General features: G+C 49.4%; 1 protein-coding gene across 4 annotated transcripts in view; it reads right to left on the bottom strand.

Annotated features, from left to right (window-relative positions):
- RYR1 (ryanodine receptor 1) overlaps positions 1 to 18,848 on the bottom strand; it is a 130,739-nt gene extending 111,891 nt beyond the window's left edge. For all 4 annotated transcript variants that reach the window (XM_066243110.1, XM_066243113.1, XM_066243112.1 and 1 more), the window contains exons 1-16: positions 18,683 to 18,848; positions 12,875 to 12,994; positions 11,863 to 11,967; positions 10,732 to 10,806; positions 10,561 to 10,639; positions 10,100 to 10,212; positions 9,676 to 9,769; positions 8,245 to 8,338; positions 8,014 to 8,088; positions 7,378 to 7,534; positions 7,080 to 7,244; positions 5,188 to 5,309; positions 4,564 to 4,759; positions 980 to 1,115; positions 800 to 895; positions 597 to 715 (exon numbers count right to left, since the gene is read on the bottom strand). In XM_066243110.1, the coding sequence (XP_066099207.1) occupies positions 597 to 715; positions 800 to 895; positions 980 to 1,115; positions 4,564 to 4,759; positions 5,188 to 5,309; positions 7,080 to 7,244; positions 7,378 to 7,534; positions 8,014 to 8,088; positions 8,245 to 8,338; positions 9,676 to 9,769; positions 10,100 to 10,212; positions 10,561 to 10,639; positions 10,732 to 10,806; positions 11,863 to 11,967; positions 12,875 to 12,994; positions 18,683 to 18,730 (1,794 nt within the window). In that variant the 5' untranslated portion in view covers positions 18,731 to 18,848. The remainder of the gene's footprint in view (positions 1 to 596; positions 716 to 799; positions 896 to 979; positions 1,116 to 4,563; positions 4,760 to 5,187; positions 5,310 to 7,079; positions 7,245 to 7,377; positions 7,535 to 8,013; positions 8,089 to 8,244; positions 8,339 to 9,675; positions 9,770 to 10,099; positions 10,213 to 10,560; positions 10,640 to 10,731; positions 10,807 to 11,862; positions 11,968 to 12,874; positions 12,995 to 18,682) is intronic.
- Positions 18,849 to 19,806: the final 958 nt, after the last annotated feature.

The following is a 19,806-nucleotide window of genomic DNA, read 5'->3' as shown; positions in this document are numbered from 1 at the left end:
ATCTGCTTCTCCCCCCTTCCTCTCCCCTTTCTGTCTCTCTCTATTCCCCTTTTGTAGCCAGTGGCTCAACTGGTTTGAGCATCGGCCCTGGGAGCTGAGGATAGCTCAGTTGATTTGAGCATCGGCCCCAGACGGGGGTTGCTAGATGGATCCCAGTCAGGGCACATGCAGGAGCCTCTCTCTCTATCTCCCCTCCTCTCACTTAAAAAAATAATCAGTAAGGGTTGCAAATTATTGTATTCAGGGGCCAAGTAAATCATGTAGATCTGTGAAGTGGTTAGCAATAACTCAGCGGGAACTGGTAGGACCTGTGGCAAATGGAGGATGTTTATACACCCAACCAAAGATAGTAAAATTGGAAAACTATAGGAAATTTTAAAAACTATTTCAGAGACCTAATGAAGCACATCTATGGTTCAGAATCCATTTAAGAACCATGCATTGGGGACCTTATATGGAGATGGAGGCGCATGGAAGACGAGTCCAGGTAAGAAATAAGATGGGGGAGAAGAGTGAGGCGAGTGGAGAGTCCTGGGGCCACAGGGAGAGGCCAGAGTTCAGAGTTAAGAAATGAGAAGTCAGGGGTGAGGGGTGACCTTGTGGTTCCTCCCATGCTTGTCCAGGAGGGAGATGATGGACTTGATGTGGTTCTCCTGGATGATGTTCAGGACCTCGGGACTCTCAATCAGGACACAGTACAGCACCTCCAGAATTCCTGCATGGTTAGTAGAATGAGAGGTAAGGTGGCTGTGGTCCTCCCTGCCCCCAGCCCTTGTCTCCTCCTGCGGGATTTTCCTACCAGATGAGGCTTCCAGCCGATCCAGCTTGCTGACCAACCAATCCAAGTTGGTGGAAAAGAGGGCACAATTGGTACGATTGCCACGGATCAGAGAGGCTGAGGGTGGAGAGATCTGGGTTAGACCCAACAGTACCAGGGACCTGGGGAGCTCTAGGGGAAGTCAGGACTAGGCCCCTTTACCCAGGAGTTCATAGAGCAGGTTAACAATCTCTTTCCAGGACTCTGCAGCTTCCTCCCCAGCAAATTCAGCGAAGTGAGCAGCGGTGGTGTAGACATTTAGGCGGTCAATGCAATTCAGGACCAGGGAGAGCATCCCCTGAGGTGGTAAAACAAGGGGGTAACCACAGGAGTCCCAGGCCCTCCCTTCCTTGTCTTTCTTGGATTTAATTTGCATTTCTTCAACAGCTAGAGACTGTGAGTTCCCAGATGGAAACCAGCACCATTAGTTCCATGTCCCCCTTCATTCCCATCACCCTCCTCTCTTTCTTGGCTCCCCAGATCAGTCCTTGTTCTTTGTGGCCCTGTCCCCAGCATAACACAGCTTTATTAACATCAGGACTAAATTTGTGCTTCTCTTTCCCACAGTTTTCTTATATATATATATCTTTTATATATATATAATTATATATATATATATGTAATTTAGAGAGAGAGATAGGAACATGGATCTGTTCCTGTATGTGCCCTGATCAGGGATCGAACCAGCAACCTCTGCATATCCAGATGATACTCTGACCAACCTAGCTTTCTGGCCAGGGCATCCCACAGTTTTCTTTTCATCCTTTCCATTTCCAAGCACCCCACTCCTGGTCCTAGTTGGCCCAGTTCACTCTCCACAATAACCATCAGAGAGATCTTTTTGTTTCCTCTCTTTTTACAGTTTAATCTTTTGTCTTTTTTATTATGAATTATAACAGACATACAGAGGAACACATAAAACATACAGTCAATTGTCACTCGTGGTATTAAATTCTATAAAGGCCCTATGAACACTGAGTTAGTAAATCCTAAACCATGACTTCCAGGGGAAACACAGGCAGTTCCTCTGAATTTATAGTCACAAGAATTTCATCAACCAGTCAGTACACACCCTTGGTTTATGTGCATTTCTATTTAAAGACACTGATTTAATATATATTGTTGATTCATTCACATTAAAGTCACAGCCAACAGCACTATAACTCATACGTGAATGAAGATTACCTAACACACATATTTTCTCAGTAAGGCACCTCACTAATTTCTTGTCGTTAAGAACACTAAACAGCACTTCAATGCTACATTTAGGGGCCATTTTAAACAGTAAAATCAACAAAAAGCACAAAAATGCAAAAAAAAAATGTGGCACCAAATACACGACATGAAGAACATTTGTTTATAATATGAGAGCGGGAACAAGAAAGCAGAGTGTTGCCTAGTTCAACTTCAGCTGGCAACATGCACATCAAATGACTCAACATTTTGCTATTCTACACATAGCCACAGATGTGCTCTAGTTTTGATTTGGGTGTTACAAATAAATTTTAGCGAGCAGGCAAATTTACAAATATGGAATCCATGACTAATAAAGATCACATTATATGGATTACCAAATCAATATGAAGAACATCTGTAGAGCCATGACTCAGCTCAAGAAGGAGAACATTGCCAGCCACCCAGAAGTTGCCTGGATGCCCTTTCTAATTATACAACCCTCTCTGCTAGGGATAAACTGTGTCCTGACTTCTATGAAAATTCTTCTCTTAATTTTCCAATCAACTTTTGCCTAAACTTGAACTTGGCATATAAAGCAAGTATTCTTTTGTACATGGATTTTTCCCCCTCAATATTATAGTTTAAGATTCAAGAACATTATTTTTATGAAAAAAAGTTTGTTCTTTTTCATTGCTGAGTGTATCCGTATCCAAAAAATGGATATTTTTGTGGATCCATTCGAGGGGTGGTGGACATTTGATCTGTTTTTAGTTTTAGGCTGTTACAAATAGTGCTGCTACAAAAATTATTGTATTTATCACTAGTAATAGAGGCAGTGCATTGTGATTTAGAGCATAACCAGGTTGGAGTCAAATAGACTGGCTCTGCCGGTAACTAGTTATGACTTTAGAAGACCTGTGACTCCCAAAGCCAAAGTCCTCACCAGGACCTGGCCCTTGTCATCTCTCCTCCCTCAGTGCCTCCCATTCTTCCCTTGTTCCAGGCGTCATTGCCTCCTTGCTTTTTTTGGGAACTTGCCAAGCACACTCCCAAATTATGGCCTGGTCACCTGTTCTTCTCTCTGTCTCCTCTGTATCCCTTCCCAAAGTGTGAGCCCTCCATGACCATTCTATTTTAAATTGCAACCCTACTGCTGCCCTGCTTTATTTTTTCCTTTAACACTTATCATCTATACCATATAATTTTTTTATTTTATTAATCATCTATCCTTTCCCCCATGTAAACTCCATAAGGACAGGGATTTTTGTCTGTTTTGTTTACAGCTTTATCCCCTATTTGTTGAGCTTCAGTGTTCCATCTGTAATATGGGAACTACAATCCTCCATGGGGTTATCAAAGGATGTCATGTACCTAGTACTCTTAAAACATGGTAAGGGCTGCCTGACCAGGCGGTGGCACAGTGGATAGAGCATCAGGCTGGGATGCAGAGGACCCAGGTTCGAAACCCCGAGGTCATGAGCTTGAGCTTGGGCTTGCTGGCTTGAGCCAGGGGTCACTAGCTCTGCTGTAGCGCCCCCTCACCCCCATCAAGGCACATATGAGAAAGCAGTCAATGAACAACTAAGGTGCCGCAATGAAAACTGATGTTGATGCTTCTCATCTCTCTCCCTTCCTGTCTGTCTGTCCCTATCTGTCCCTCCCTCTCTCTGTCACCGAAAAAACAAACAACAACAACAAAAAAAACATGGTAATGGCTAAATTCAAGGTAATAATAACCACTAACACATATAGCATCTACTACTATGCACTGACACTGTTCTAAGCACTTTGCATGTACTAATTACATTCCATAAGAAAGTTCTGTTATTGTTACTATTATTATTTATAAGTGTGCCTCCCCCATCGGACTGGGGGCCCCTGGAGAGGAGAGGGACCAAGTTGGAAGCTTTTGAGTGAATATGCACACCCATCACCCTGTAGAGACATCAGACTCCCGACCTTTGTCCAGCCTCCTCCAACTCCTCTCAGCCGTTCCACTTAGACCCCACATCACTTCCCTTCGTCCTCTCATAACAAACTCCTAGCCCTGGACCCCAGCTAAGGTCCCTTCCTATACTGCCCTCCCAGTCTTCCAAAGATCCACATCTGACCCTGCCCCCCCCCCCCGTGCCCCACTCTGGTTCTGTCCTCCCATCAGGCGGGCGGCACCCCCACAGACTCTGCCCCTGAGTCGGGCAGCCTCTTGGCGCTCGTCCTCTGACTTCTCAGGCATTGTCTTTGCCTTGAGCTTCACCAAGGACCCTCCTCCCAGGTGAGGGAACAAGGCTGGCCCCCCCCTTACCGCTTGGGGTTCCTCTCACTCACAGACCCTGACCCTGATCCATCAGAGGCCCTGCCCCTCAAAGCTCTACCCACCAACGTAGTCCCGCGGGTCCAAGACAGCCACCCTCACGTATCCCTCACAACCCACCGCTCTGGCCTGCTGGCACAGGCCGGGGTCCTTCTAGTGCCGCCCCACCCCCACCGCTCCCAGACCACAACTTTTCTACCATCCTCAGGCCCTGCCCCCTGCGACCACAGACCCCGCCCCTCCCTGGCCGAGGCTTCACCTCCTCCTGGAAAAGGCTCTGGCGGTTGCGCAGGCTGCGCAGCTTAGTCTGCTTCTCCTCGTGCTGCAGCTCCTCCGAGGGCGGCTCGAAGTAGCCGATGAGGTCCTGCAGGCTCAAGATGACGCCCTCGATGGGCAGCGCTGTGCCAACCGGGGGCCCCGAGCCCCGCGGCTTCCCGCTAAAGCTGTCCAGGCCCCTGTGGGAATCATGCACTTGTCAGCCAGGGGCCGCAGAGCGGACTGTCGGTGAGGCTCTCGAGAATCCCACATTCTGTCCCCGCAGGACTCCCAGAGACACACTTATTTAACAGAGTGGGAGACTGAGACGCAGAGAGGCAAGGGCATTGGCCTGAGGTCACAAATGGCCAAGGGCAGAGCTGTAACTAGGACTCATGCCTGTAGGCACAGGGGTAGTGGAAGCAGGAGTCAGGGATGACGAGGTACAGAGTCAAGGGTCTGGGTGTTGGGGGAGTGAAAGGTAGTGATCAGGGATGCAAACTCAGATTAAGGGTCAAGTATATAAAGGTCAGGAGTTTAGACGTTAGTAGTCCTGTGTAAGTGAACAGGGGTGTGGATGCAAAGGTAGAGATTAATGGAGTCAAGTGCCTGTGGGTAGGTTGCTCACTTGATGAACTGGTTGTACAGGCCAGCAGTGCTATAGATCATGCGGGCAGCCTGGGATTCCTCTTGCTGGCAGCGGGTCAGCGACAGCGCATCATCCATGTGGCCTTCCTGGTGCAGCATGGCCTGGCATGGGGAGAGGGGGGCAGAGAAGTCAGGAGAAAGCCATTCTCCCCAGACTCTAGACCCAAAGCTGCCTTCTTCCTCCAGCCAGTCTCTCCATAACACCCCCTTCTATCCTTCTTCAGATGCGACTTTCATTGTGTCTTTTCCCTTCATCTCTGTCTCTTTATATCCCTCTGTATGTCTCTGTCTCTCTGTTCCTTTTTGTTTCTGTCTGTTCATCTTTGTCTCTGTCTCTTTCCTCATCTATCTCTCATCTCTATTGAAGAATTTTGTCTCATTTTTCCTGTCTCCTTTTCTCTTTTTTTTTTCTCCTCTTCTCTTCTCTCTCTCTCCCTCTCCTTGTGTCTCTGTCTCTCTCTTATCTTGTCTGTCTCCAGGCTTGGACCCTCTCCACTTGTATCTACTAATGACTTAACATTCCCCCAGCAAAGTGCTGTTACAGCACCCAAACTTAACATGTCCCGAATGGAATGCCTGACAGCCTCTGTAAGTGAGGCCATCTTGTTCTGCTTTCCCCTGAGCTCACCTCTCCAGGACCTCATCTAGTCCTGTGGCCGTAAATATCATGTTTCCCTCATGTTTCCAACTACAAGCCTTGTTTTTTTGTTTGTTTGTTTTGTGTGTGTGTGTTTTTTTTTTTTTTTTTTTGCAAACAGGTGCTTCCCTAGTCTTCCCATTCATTCACTCAGCAAATCTTTATTGAGTGACTGTTATAGACATAGGGGGTAAAACTTTAGATCCCTGTCCTCCAGAGCTGACACTTGACTGTCCCCACCTTGGTTAATGGAACTTGCATCCTCTCAGTTGATTAGGGTAAAAATTATGACATCATCCCCAAACCCTATCTCTCTCATCCCAGTATCCACTCTGTCAGAAAATCCTGTTGGCTCCACCCTCAAAATACAACCAGAATCCACCATGTTTCCCCACTCCACAATCCTCACCCTGATTCTGTCCTCTGTTATCTACTACCTGTACCCTCCCAGCAATCTCCTCACTGGTCTTTCTACTCCAACTCTGGCCCCCCACATACAATCTGTTCCCAAAAGTAGCTAAGGAACCCCATGAATTAGGTTACCTCTTTGGCCTGCTCAAAACACTCTGTGGCTCAATCTCATGCAAGGTAAAGGTAAAAGTCAGGAATTTCCCATGATCCATAAGGCCCTACATGATCTGCTCCCATCCCTTCTCTGTCCTCATCTTGCCCCTCTGTTCACCCCTCACTCACTCTGCTCTAGCCAAATTGGGTTTTCTTTCTGTTATTGTAACAAATCAACCTCATTCCAACCTCAGGGCCTTTGCACATGTTCTTCCCTTTGTCAAAAGTAACTTTCCCACTCTTCAGTTATAAAATTATGTACTCCATTAAAGGCAGCTTATTCACCATTTCTGAGCACTGGGAGGCTGGGGAACAGGTCTATATAGCTGTGCTGTGTGTATTTTTCCACACACACATCCAAAACAATGTGGGTACTCATTAATTTGTTGACTATTATCTCATCTGCTTGTCACTCTGTCTTTTCTAGCTCTGTCCCTCTGTCTCTATCTTTTTCTATTTTTCTGTCTCCATATCTTTTTGTCTCTGCCTTTCCCTGTCTCTATATTACTCTTTATATATATTAACAATACATGTTCCTCTTCTTTTTTCCTGTCTTTCTCAATCTCAGTTTCTCTCTCAACCTGCGTCTTTCTCACAGTCCCGTCCTCAAACTCCTGAAGCTCAAGTATGAACAGTCCCTAGTCCCCTTCGTCCCCCTGCTAGGTGCCCACCTTCTTCTTGAGCACGCCGAGCCGCAGGGCCTTGGGGTCTGGGGCAGCATAGGTGAGCCACAGGCCTGAGGCCACATGCTGCACAAAGCATAGCGACTCCCCATACTTGATCTCAGGGGGGCCCATGCCTTCCACATCCCGCTTGGGGGCCGTATCCAGCTTCTCCTGCAGGGGCAGGGGACAGAAATCAGCCTCCTCTGCTGTGCAGTTAATGGGGGAGCCCCACTGAGACTGCAGAGTGGCAGCTGAGGCAGGATTTGGGGCTCCAGGTGAGGGAAGGCACCCTGACCCCACTGACCTTGGAGATGCGGAAGCAGAAGGAGGTGGCCTTGGTGTGGGCCTTGCTGGCATCAATCACCACCAGACCCTGGTCCTCGGTGAGTGCCAAGTACCGCCCTGTGGTGACATGGCGAATGCGAAGCGGCTGACCCCAGCGCAGGTGGCTCCCACTCCAGCTGAGGAGGGTGAGAACAAGGGGGTCAGGAGAGCCCCCCAACACTCCCATGGACACCATAGTCTTAGTCCAAACCTCTTCAAGCCCCTTGCCCTCTTCCAAGGTTCCCCAAACCTTCCTCAAATCTTTCTTAAGACCCCAGTCCTCTTTCAGTCTTCTCTCAGGTCCTCACAGCTTCCTCTGTCCGGGCTCCCCGGATGTCTCCATTGCCCCCAGCTTTCACAGACCTGTTGTTTTCTCCCCCTCCACTCTCCACATTTTCATCCAGGACCCCCCATCTCTCCTTCAGGGACTCCCCATCATTCCCCAAGACCTCCTTTTCCTCCAGGATTCTAGGATCCTGAGGACCTCATCACTCTCTGGGGCTCCCCAGATTTCCCCTCAAAACCCTCCAGTCTCTTCCTCAGTTCTTCCTTCAAGACCTTCTCTCTCCCCCCAGATCCCTCCAGACCTTAGCCTCTGCCCCAGAGTAACCCCCACCTGATTCTCAGAGGCTCCAGTCTCCAGAGGGAGCGGGCATGGGTGCACACAGCTCCGCCCTCATAGTGGACAAGTCTGGGGACATGGGAGAGAGTGAGGTCAGGTGTTCAGACTCCTGTCATCCAGAATCTGATCCCTCACCCACCCATAGGGCCCCAGCCCCCAGCTGACCTTTGTACTCTGCCCATCCCATTCCAACACCTCACACCCTCTTGCCCCCCCAACCCAGACCTGCGCTGGTCATCACTATCAGCGGGGGAAATGGTCAGACACTCGTCCATGTGTCCATGAAAGAGGCGGAGGACGTGGCCTCCAGTCACAGAGCCTGTAGAAGAGCAAGGCATGGTGATCACTGTAGGGTACAGCCTCAGACAAGCCCAGGAGCCAAAGGAGAGTCTGGGGACCTGTTTCTCCTCTATGAGAAGCTGGGGGCTGGGTTGGGGGTCTGCACTTAAAGATCTGAATTTTAGCATATAAAGTGTAGTCTGAGATTTAGGCTAAGTTTGAGACCTGAAGTGAGGGTATGAGATTTGGGGTCTGAGGTTGGGGATCCAAGTTCAGGGGTCTGGGTGTACAGAGCTGAGATTGGAGGGGGTTGTGAGTCTGAATTTGGATATTTGAGGTTGAAGTTAGAAGTTGGGTCTCATGCTCTCTGATATTGGGGTCCAAGTTCCAGGACATGACTTCAGGTCTGGGTTTAGAAGTCTGATGTTTGGCTCTGAAGTTGGGGTCTGAATTTTGAGTGTAATTTTGAAGGTTTGAGGCCAGTGGCTGAAGTTTGGGAGTCTGAGGTTATAATTTATGATTTGGAAGCCTGAGCTTTGGGGTTTCAGTTTGGAGAGATCTAAGCCCTGAATTAGAATTTGGTGGGTCCGAGATTCAGGCCTGAGTATCAAGATCTGTGCTTTCCTTCTCAGCTTGGGTCTGGCTAAGGGCTTTGAGGTTTGGGGTGTGAGAGTTGGGGTCAGTTTGGAGGCCATGCTTTGGGGTTTTAGCATCAGATTTAGGTGGAGGTCTAAGGTTGGTTGGTTCACATTTTGGTTTGAGAATCAGGGTTTGAATTTGGAGGTCTGGGTTTGGGGGCTGAGGTCACTGTCTATGCTTGTCCTCTAAGGCGCGGGGTTAAGAACAAGCCCCAGCCTGACCTGTGGTGGCGCAGTGGATAAAGCGTCGACCTGGAATGCTGAGGTTGCCGGTTCAAAACCCTGGGCTTGCCTGGTCAAAGCACATATGGGAGTTGATGCTTCCTGCTCTTCCCCCTGTTCTCTCTCTATCTCTTCCTCTCTCTCTCTCTCTCTCTCTCTCTCTCTCCCGCCTCTCTCTAATAAAAGTGAATAAATAAAATCTAAAAAAAATAAATAAATTAAAAAAAAAAAAAAAAGAACAAGCCCCAAATTTGGTGTTCTAAACTTGAATCTGAGTTTAGAAGTCTGGCCTCTAGGACCTGAGTTTGGCGTGTGAGCTTTGGGGACCAATACTTTGGGGTCTGAGTTTGGGAGTCTAATACTGAGTTCTGAATTTGGGGTCAGTTGGGGACCTAAGTGTGAGGGTCATAGTTTGCAGTCTGAGATTACAAGGCTAAGTTAGGGCATGTCTGAAGAGCAATGTGAGAAGTCTATGTTGGGGGTCTCAGTTGAGGGGCTGGAACTATGGGACCCTCACCTTCTTCACAGCCAGAGGAGATGGGATTCATGTTCCACAGCGTCTGCATGAAGGAGGCATCCACTTGGAGCTCCCCACTAGCTGTTGACAGGTGCTGGGGGCAACCAGGAGGTGGCAGTCAGAGATAACGGTGGTGGGGGCCACAGTTCCAGAGACAGAGGCCAAATAAAAACCAGGGGTAGAAGCCGGGAAACCGGTAGATGGGAGATGGAAAATTAGAGGTCACAGGTCAGGAAACCAGGATGGAGTCAGGAAATGGGGCATCAGAAACCAGGTATTGGATGTTAAAGGTCAGAAAACTGAAAATTGGGAGCCAGGATATTAGGGCCAGAGACCAGGCTAACCAGTGATAAGGATATGGGGTGGACTCTTTGCCTCCAGCCCCAGGAGTGGTAGCAGCCGTGACAGGAGTGGGATTGCTCACCAGGTAGCGCTCGGAGGAGACACTAACGAGGATGAGGTCATCCCCAACACGGACCTTTTCGCCTTCAGACCTCTGCTTGGAGGCTGGGTGCATTGTCCACCAGCAGGCCTCTCCTATAGCGGCAGGGGTCTCAGGAAGATGGCTGCCCAGAATTCTCTTCCCGAGGCCTTCCCAGTCCTGAACCTCTCAAGACCTCTGCCCCAAATTCTCCTACTGCTGCACCAACTTTTTGCCTCACAGTTCCCCAATCCTGCTCTCAGAACCTTTGCCTGTTGTTCCCCCATGTTTGCCCAAGTCTCCTCATCCAAATGTGTCCATCTGCACCCCAGACTATCTGTCCCAAAGCTTCCATTGCCACCCCCAGAGCATTCCCATGCCCCTGCCTGTCGTTCTGCAGACCTGAATGCCAACTTCCCACCTGCCCTGTCCTTATCACACCCTGCCCCTTCCAGCTCCTGCACCTGTTGCATCTTCCTGCAGTCCCACGTCGAAGGCCAGCTTGTCAGTCATGGAGCGGGAGGTGGTGAGGCAGCTCAGGTACTAGGGTCAGAGAGGAGGGTCAGCCTCCTCCTGGCAGGCACTGCACTCCCTGCCCCTGCCCCCTGCCTGTGCCCCCTCACTAATGCACTCACCATGCTGCTGTGTGCGTGCCGGAGCAGGATGGCGTGGCCGTACAGGAGTGTCCTGTGTCCCCCACCCTGGGACGACTGTGGGGGAGAGGGCACAGAGTGAGAACAGACCTCCAACACATCTGGCCTATCCCAGGTGGGAATATGTGCCCCATGAATTACCATGCTCAGGCCTGGATGCAAAGAAGACTCAGCTCAGACTCTCAACAGAGTCTCTGCCTCAGTTTCCCCACCCATGGAAGCAGGGGCTCTGTCCCTGAGAAGCTTGTGGATGGGGTGTTTTATATTCCCCAAAGCCCACCCTGTCTTCCCTGCCTCCTTTACCTTGTTACTGCGCCCCAAAGCCACTCAGGGAGACTGGACCCCCTTCTCTAGGTACCGAGGACACTCAGGGAAGCCCCAATATCTCATGTTCCATGGACCTCGGCCCCTTCTACTCTAACCTGTCATATCATAGCTGAGCTGCAACTGGTGTTGACTGCTATGGTCCTATCGGTTGTGAAAGATTTGAACATCACCCATAGAGACCTGCCCTGTGCTGTTACATACACCTGAGAACAAGAGACTGTGCCCCTCTTGGAGGGTGACAGCCAGTCACTCAATGGCAGCAGGTCTTCCATCCCAGCTCTCACACGCCCATGCTCTGAGGGGGCCATGTGATGGGAGTCATGTGATCACATGGTAGACCCACTCGTGGACCAGAGGGACCCACACTTGGATAAGGGAGGTGAGGGGAGAGGTCCCATGCAGAGAAGAGCTGGGATCAGGGTCAGGGAAAGGATAGGAAAGAGAAGGAAGGAGCAGGTGGGTTGTCAGGCTCAGAAGCCTCCATCTCCTTCCTTCCTTCCTTCCTTCCTTCCTTCCTTCCTTCCTTCCTAGCCTGTTCTGGGCTCCACAGCCCTGACAACTGGGGTGGGGGAGACCCCCAGCCTCATAAGCAGGGTGTGAGCCCAAGAGGCAGGCCTGGGGTCAGAAGAGGTGGGAAGGACACGTGACACCCAAGGCCAGACCTACCCACTTATCCAAATTGAGGGCCTGTGGGGGTGGGACAGAGAAAAGAAGAGCAGATAGTAAATGACACCAGGTCCTCCCAACCATCCCTTTACAGCCATCTGATCTGGCTTGGAGCCTCACCTCCACGCCGGCCTCCACAGTGTTGGCCAGCATCTCCTGCAGGGCTCGGACGGATAGGGACTGCTCCAGGACAAAGCAGCAGATGGCCAGGTCAGGGGGCACATTCTGGAAGGAGGTAAAATGTGAGCCCAGGGCCTGAGGGCCCAAAGACCCAGCACACTCCCTGCCCCTAGTCTAAATACTGACATCCCTTGGCGACCCAGTCTCAGCCCCAACTCCCCAAGAAGCCCTCTGCCATTCTCTTCAGATACTCTGAATCCTCGCCAATACCACAGAAAACACTTCTGCTGCGCTTCCTCCCTCAAACACCCGAACCCCACCCAAACCTCACAGCAGTTTCCATACTAGCCCCTGCTCAGGTACCCCACATCCCACCTACTCTCAGAGGATACCTCGGCCCATGCCTCCACCCTCAGATACACGGCACCCTCCTCAGCTCCAGGAGGCCCCTTTGCTTCCCCTGTGGAAGCAAATCTCTCCGAGCTCAGGGGAGCCCCACGTCCTGTCATCACCAGTACAGCCCAGTTCCTGCCTCCACCTCAGACACTGACCACTGTTTAAAAAGTCACGGAAGGGCAACATGAACCACCTTCCTCAGTCTCTCACATGTCATCTCAGACCCCCCACACACCTAAGGCTCTCTGCCCCCTGCAGACCTTGGCCCTTCCCCCCCCTCAGACGCCAGGTCCCCTCCCTTTCCCAGCACCTGCCCCATTCCCCAGGTCACCTGCTCTCTCAGACCCTGAGTCCCTCTCACCCTCAGAGCCCTGCTCTCTCCACCTCTCAGCTTCTACCCCCTGCCACTCAGCTCCCTGCCAGTGTCCCTCTGACCCTGCAGCTCCTGTCACTTTGGGTCCAGGGCCCTCTACCCCTTCAAACACTTGCCTCCTAAGACCCCCTCTTCCTCCCTCCTCAGATCCCAGCCTCCTTTTCCTCTTAGCTTCCTCCTATTTTCTCTCCTATCAGCGCCCCTCTTCAGACTTTCAGACCCCCTCTTCCTTCCCCTGCTAACCTGGGCATTGCTGGTGGGCTCCAGGAAGCAGAGGCGGTTGCCAAAGCCTTCGGCTGCCAGGCAGAGCTTGAGCTGCTCCTTGAGCACGGTGGCACTGCACTGTAGAACCACCTCATCGTCCTGGGGGCGGGAGGAGGGGTCAGGGCTCCCTGGCAGCCACCCGCATCCCCCAGACGCTGCGTACCACGGCCACTCACCCCACCACTGTCTCCATGAAAGTGACACCCACCCCTGCCTTTATCAAGTCAATGCCCATGCTGAATGCTCCATGTACTTCTAACAACCCATGAAATAAGAGCCAGTGTCATGCTAATTTTAAAATAGGAAAACTGAAGCTCAAAGAGGGGACATGGCTTGTCCAAAGCCACACTGCTAATAAGAGGAAAGCTGGGCCTGACCAGTCGATTGGACTGGGACACAAAGGACCCAGGTTCAAAACCTCGAGGTCACCAGCTTGAGTGCAGGTTCATCTGGTTTGAGCAAAAGCTCACCAGCTTGAGCCCTAGGTCACTGGGCTTGAGCAAGGGGTCACTCAGTCTGCTGTAGTCCCCCGGTCAAGGCACATATGAGAAAGGAATCAATGAGAAACTAAGGTGCCACAACGAAGAATTGATGCTTCTCATCTCTCTCCCTTTCTGTTTGCCTATTCCTCTCTGTCTCTGTCTCTGTCTCTGTCTCTCTCTCTCTCTCTCACACACACACACACACACACACACACACACAAAGAGAGCTGGGATTTGAACCCCAGTCTAGCTGGCTCCAAAGGCCTCCCAGGTGAGGTTCTCAAGGTAAACCATAAGAGGGTGGGAAGTATGAGCACCTCAAGTTGATGGCTTTTAAACTCAGCCTTCTCTAATTTCTCTTTTGTGTATTGTCTTAATAATAGCTATTGTTTAAGGAGTACTTCCTAATGACACTTGAATGCGATGCCAGAGCCTGGACTGGGTCCTAGACAGAAGGGGAATGCCGCAAAGGACGGTGTTGAGGCAACTGGTCAACATTGAGTAAGGGCTGTGAGTTAGATAACGGTGTCATCACAATACTGATCTTCCTGATTTTGATAAATGCACTGTGACTTGTAACAGACTGCCCTTGTTTTCTAGGAAACAGACACTGAAGTATTTAGAGGTTAAGGGTATCATGTTCACAACTTATTCTAAAACAGTTCAGGAAAAAATATGGGGAGAGAGAAAGAAGGAGAGAGAAAGCAGATGTGCCAGATCTTCACATTTGGGGGGGATGACTGAAGCCCATACGGGAGTTCCTTGAACAAACCTTGCAACATTTCTCTACTTTGAAATGAGTTCAAGATTATAAATTAAAATTTTAAGTAAAACAGAAACATTTGCTATGTGCTAGGTCCCATTCCAAGAACTTAACATGTATTAACTCATTTAATCCTCACAATAACCCTCTGAGTTAAGTCCTATTATGTGAACCTGTGGAAACTGAGGCCCAGAGAGGTAAAATAACTTGCTTGAAGTCTCAGGGCTGTCACATGGTATAGCTGGTATTTGGTTCACACTCTTAGAACACTGGGCCACCTTTTAATACATGACTAGAATAGCCCATATCTACATTTGTGACTAGTATAAATGCACATGAGGAGTGCTCAGTGTTTGTATTGTTCTTGCTGTACTTATTTCCCTTTTTAAGCATGGTGACCATGGACCCTCAAACTAATTTTATTTCCCTTTGATGGGTGGCAGATAGAGGAGACCATAGCTCTTAACTTCTGAGGAAGGCAGTGCTTATCCCATCTTGTAGCTGAGGAAACAGATTCAAGGTGCTTAGGCATCTTGCCTGAGGTCACACAGCCTCCAGGGGTCTCCAAACTTTTTACACAGGGGGCCAGTTCACTGTCCCTAAGACCATTGGAGGGCTGCCAAATACAGTGGTCCTCTCACTGACCACCAATAAAAGAGGTGCCCCTTCCAGAAGTGCAGTAGGGGCTGGATAAATGGCCTCAGGGGGCCGCATTGCAGCCCGCGGGCCGTAGTTTGGGGACGCCTGCGAGTCCAGCATATCACACAAACATGTTCCAGTCCTGGGCTTTGACTCACACAGGCAGCCCTCAGTCTGTCTATTCAGTCTGGGAGAAAAAGGAGGGAGGGTAGACCTGTTGGCAAGAGGCCCCACAACTTTTCTGTCCTGTAACCCCCAACCGTGACAACATCCTAGCACTTGCATATTCATAGGAATCATATAGCTTTTATTTATTTTTTAGAAGTTACTATTTTTTTAAATTTTTAATTAATTTTTGAGAGAGAGATAAGAGAGTGAGAAGCATCAACTCATAGTTGTTTCACTTTAGTTGTTCATTGATTGCTTTCTCATTTGTGCCTTGACTGGGGGGCTCAAGCCAAGCCAGTGACCCCTTCCTCAAGCTAGCCACCTTGGATTTCAAGCCAGGACCATTTAGGCTCAAGCCAGCAACCCTGGGATTATGTTGATGACCCTGCACTCAAGCAAGTGACCCCATGCTCAAGCTGGCAAGCCTGAGCTCAAACTGGCAACCTCGGGGTTTTGAACCAGGGACTTCAGCATTCCAGGTTGGTGCTTTATCCACTGCGCCACCACCAACAGTCAGGTTCATATAGCTTTTATTGAGTGCATTTATTAAGCACTACTGTCTGCTAGGCCTTATGCTCAGGGCTTTCTATACATTTGGTAGACAACTATTGAGCATCTACTATTGCCAGACACTGATCTAGAAGCTGGATGTAGAGCAGCAAATGAAGCAGACAGAACCCCATCTTCATGCAGCTGACATCTCGTGAGGGGAGAAGAAATAAACAAGTAAAGAGGTTCATAATTTTAATGTCAGTGATATATGTAATGAAAAAAAATTACCCAGGGTGATGTAAGAGAGCGCTGGGGTAAGGACTGGCATCAGAGAGGGGATGAAGTGACAGCCTCTCCAAGGAGGTGACATTTGAGCCGAGCCTAACACTTTATCCTAAACAGTAAACCTTATCCAAATAACGAGAAGGAATCAGGCTTAATTGTCCTGGGGGAAGGAGCAGCCTGTGCAGAGGCCTGTGGCAAGAGGGGCCTGAGGGTGTTCAGGAAGAATGAGGGAGACAGGGTGGAGGTGGGGGGAGGAGCAAGGGGAGTTTGGGTACAGATGAGCTCAGAGAGATATCTGCATGACCCCTTGAATCCTTATGCTACATATTTTTTTGTCCGCATTGTTAATGTTTAGTATGTTTGCTGCCAAAGTGAACACTGTCCCCATTTTTAAGATTAGGAAATTGAAGCTCTGAGAAAAAAAAAAGAAAAATCACTTGCCCAAAGTTAGGAAGCAGACAAATGGCAAAGCTAGGATGTGAACCAGAGACAGGAGACCTAATCACTACACTGACGATTCTCTGACTTTCTGCTGCATCAGGATGATGGCACGGTGCCTGGTTAAAATACGGCTTCCTTGCTGCCCCAGTCTTCCTAACCCTCCCAACACCAAGAGCCTGATTCAGTGGCTCTATCTGACCAGGGAATGGAGACCATTAACCAGCCCCCAGGAGGTTCTGACATGGGCCATGCTTCCCAGCCATGGCAGGGCTAGAGGCCACGACCCGTCAAAGGAAAATAAAATTAGTTTGGGGGTCCATGGTCACCATGTTTAAAAAGGGAAATAAGTACAGAAAGAACAGAAAATACCAACATGCCTACCTACATTTTAGGAAAATTGTTTCAGTTTAAAAATAGGTGTGTGTGTGTGTGTGTGTGTGTGTGTGTGTGTGTGAATGCTCCTAATGTGAACGCTCTCCATAATAACATGAGTTAGAGGCAGCCTGATTTCCATGAGTAGGTGAAATGATAAACAAACTGTGCCATATTCACACAATGGAACACTACTCAGCACCAAACAGACATGAACTTTAGATACATGTTACACTGATGAATGTCAAAAATACTACACCGAGCAAAAGAAGCAAAATGAATGAGCAGGTATTATATATGAAACTCTAGAATGACTAATGGAAACTATAGTGACATAAGCAGGTGGGCAGGGTGATTACTACAAAGAGCAAGAGGAAACTTTTCAGGGTAAAGGAAATGTTCTGTCTTAGTTATGATGGTGGTTACATAACTGTACAGTTTGTCAAAACTCATTGAACTGTAACACCTAAAATGGGTACAATTATTGCATGTTGATTATGACTCAACAAAGTTGGTTTTTAAATAATGTATGTGTATATGTTCATATACCAGGTTATAATATAAAATCTATTTCTTACTGGTGGAACGAGGTCTAAAAGGTTAGAGACAACCACCACACAACCTCAATAAAGTTCAGGAAAACCCAGTCTGCAGCCATGCAATGCCAGGGCCAGGCTTCTAAAACCCAACACTGGCTACCTTGGCCAAGTTGAGCCTAGTTTTCCTCTTGTGAAAGCAGAAGGGCTGGGCCCCAGGGACATCTAGTGATGACACTTCCTGGCCTTGACCTTGGGCAAGTAGTTCCACTCATATGTTGGTTTCCCTCAAATTTCCCAGGGAGATAAAGATAGGGCCCTACCTCAGAAGTTAGGGCAGTGAGGATATAATTAGATGGCTCAGAAGGCTGAGGCCCTGGGCATGGGGCCTGACGTAGAGTGGCTCAGGGGCTAATGGCCATGGCCATGGTCTTATTAGGGCCTAAGAGGAGAGGAGAGCCCAAGCCATGGTGTCTGTTAAGGAGCTGGAGCTGGGGCAAGAGTTTAGGGTGAAGCTAGGCCTCCTCCCATGGCCAAATGTCCAGCTGTCCCTATCCTTCACTACCAGCCCCAGCTGCTCGTTCCTCCCTCCGAGGAAATAGAACAGTATAACCGGGGTCCTATTCTGGGGCCGGAATGCTGTGTCAGCATTTCCTAGGGCCCAGAAGGGAAGGGGTTGGGCTGGTGCAGGGTCAGCAGATCTGGCCCAAAAGAGAGAACATCTCCTTCTGTACTCACACCCCACATCCAGCTGAGCCACTGGGAGGGAAAAGTGGGAAGTACTCCGAGATGGGCAGCTCCTCCCCCTATCCTTTCCCTGTCCCCTGCCCAGGCCCCAGAAGAGCGGGCTATTCTGGGAGAGACACCTGTTGTTCCAATTCCCATCCCTGCCCCCAGACAGGGACCAGAGATGTGGGGACAGAGCAAGAGAAGCAGAGTGAAACACAGAGGGCCAGAAGCCAAAAACACAAAGACAAAGACAGGGAGTCAGAGACACAGAGACAAGCCAAAAAGACCAATAGCTAGAGACACCACCCAGAGACCATTAACAACCATATTCGACCCTCCTCCCCAAAACCAAGGGGAAATAGGAAGAAAACCCAGAACCCAAAGGACCCTCAGGGGCTGGGAGTTCAAAGGACTTGGGTCTTCCAGCCCACCCCAGCCTTCTTCCCAAGAATTTAAATAGGTCAAAGTCTGGAGCAAAAAGAGAATTAGGGCTAGGCTGGGGGGAGGGTGACGGCTAAATTAAGCTCAGAAACTAGAACCACCTTCCCCAAGTGTCTGCTTCAAGGGTGGTAAGAGGGGGTGCTCCCTCAGCAGTTCCACGTCTCTGGAACAAACCGTTAATGTTAGAAGAGAAGGTGGCCCAAAACACCCCTCCCCATTCTACAGTCCCAAAGCCACCTAATTCTCGGTGGTGAAAAAGGGGAGGGGAGACGAAGGGAGACAAAAACTAAGACAGAGTGACAGTCACTCAGTAGGACAGAGGAAGAGACCCCCGAGTCTCAGAGACCACCAGGAGTCAGGATAGAGATATCCGGAGACAGAGAGAACTCAGAGGAACCCGAAGGATAGCCCCAGAGACGCCTAACGCAGAGATACGCACCGTCCGCAGAAACTGAACCTCATCCTCCCCCTCTCCTCCGTCACCCATGATGTCGAGGCCGGAGGGAATGGCGCTGAGGTTGGGGAATAAGAAGAGGGGGACTCAGGCTGGCGGGAGGGCGGGGGACGGGCTAGGGTCTGAGACCTCTGGGGGCACCAGGAGTACCCGAGAGGCAGATGGAACTGAGAGATGGACCCGCGTGCTGGACAGAGCTGGGAGGAGACACCCGCCCCCGGGTTCTCATTGGGCGAGGACGACTCGGGCCACGCCCCTTCGCCGGAGTCCATCCCATAAATCCCAAACTTTGGCCAGAGGTACTCGTTGGGTGGGGAGAGTAGTGGGAGTGTCTAGAAAAAAACCAACAACTGCCCTCTCTCCACATCCGCGGTAAGGAAAAGAGCCATCATTCTCCTATTTCACAGAAAGCAAACTGAGATTCTGAGCAGGGAGCCCCTGCTTGATGTCTTACAGCAGAGCGGGGATGTGCACTAGGTCTCCGGACTTTAAAAGCAGCATACATAGTGATTAAAAGAAAGGACTGTGAGCCAAACAGTATGCATCCCGGTCCCAGCCTTGCCACTCCCTTGGGTGACTTTGGACAAGTCACTTCGCCCCTCCATGCCCCAGATTCCCAACTGGTAAGAAGGATATTAATAGTACCTACCTCACAGGGCTGTTGCAAGGATTAAATGAGATCATTTCTTTACAGCACTTAAAAGAGAACCAATGCATAGTAAATGTTATGTAAGTGCCATTATTATTATTATTATTATTATTATTATTATAAAAACTGATGAAGAAGGATTAATAGCCACAGCATAGGTCATTTTGTGCAGATTGTATTTAGGCCCTGAGCTAAGATCTTTTTACTGCTCATTTAGTTTTCACAATACTGTTGTTCATATAGCTTAGGGGAGGAAATAAAAATGTGTCGTCCTTACCATATATAGAATTAAAGACACAACCAGAATAAATGATGTAGTCCTTACAACAATATTGTGAAGCCAATATTCTTACAGTGACCATTTTACAGGCAAGGAAAGCTGAGCACAGAGAGGTGGAGTGACTTCTCCCAGATCACACAGAGGCTGAGTCCAGGATTTATACCCAGAGCCAGAATTCTT

Source organism: Saccopteryx bilineata, chromosome 9, assembly GCF_036850765.1.
Source record: "Saccopteryx bilineata isolate mSacBil1 chromosome 9, mSacBil1_pri_phased_curated, whole genome shotgun sequence".
Taxonomy (NCBI): domain Eukaryota; kingdom Metazoa; phylum Chordata; class Mammalia; order Chiroptera; family Emballonuridae; genus Saccopteryx; species Saccopteryx bilineata.
This window is presented reverse-complemented; position numbering and strand designations above follow the sequence as displayed.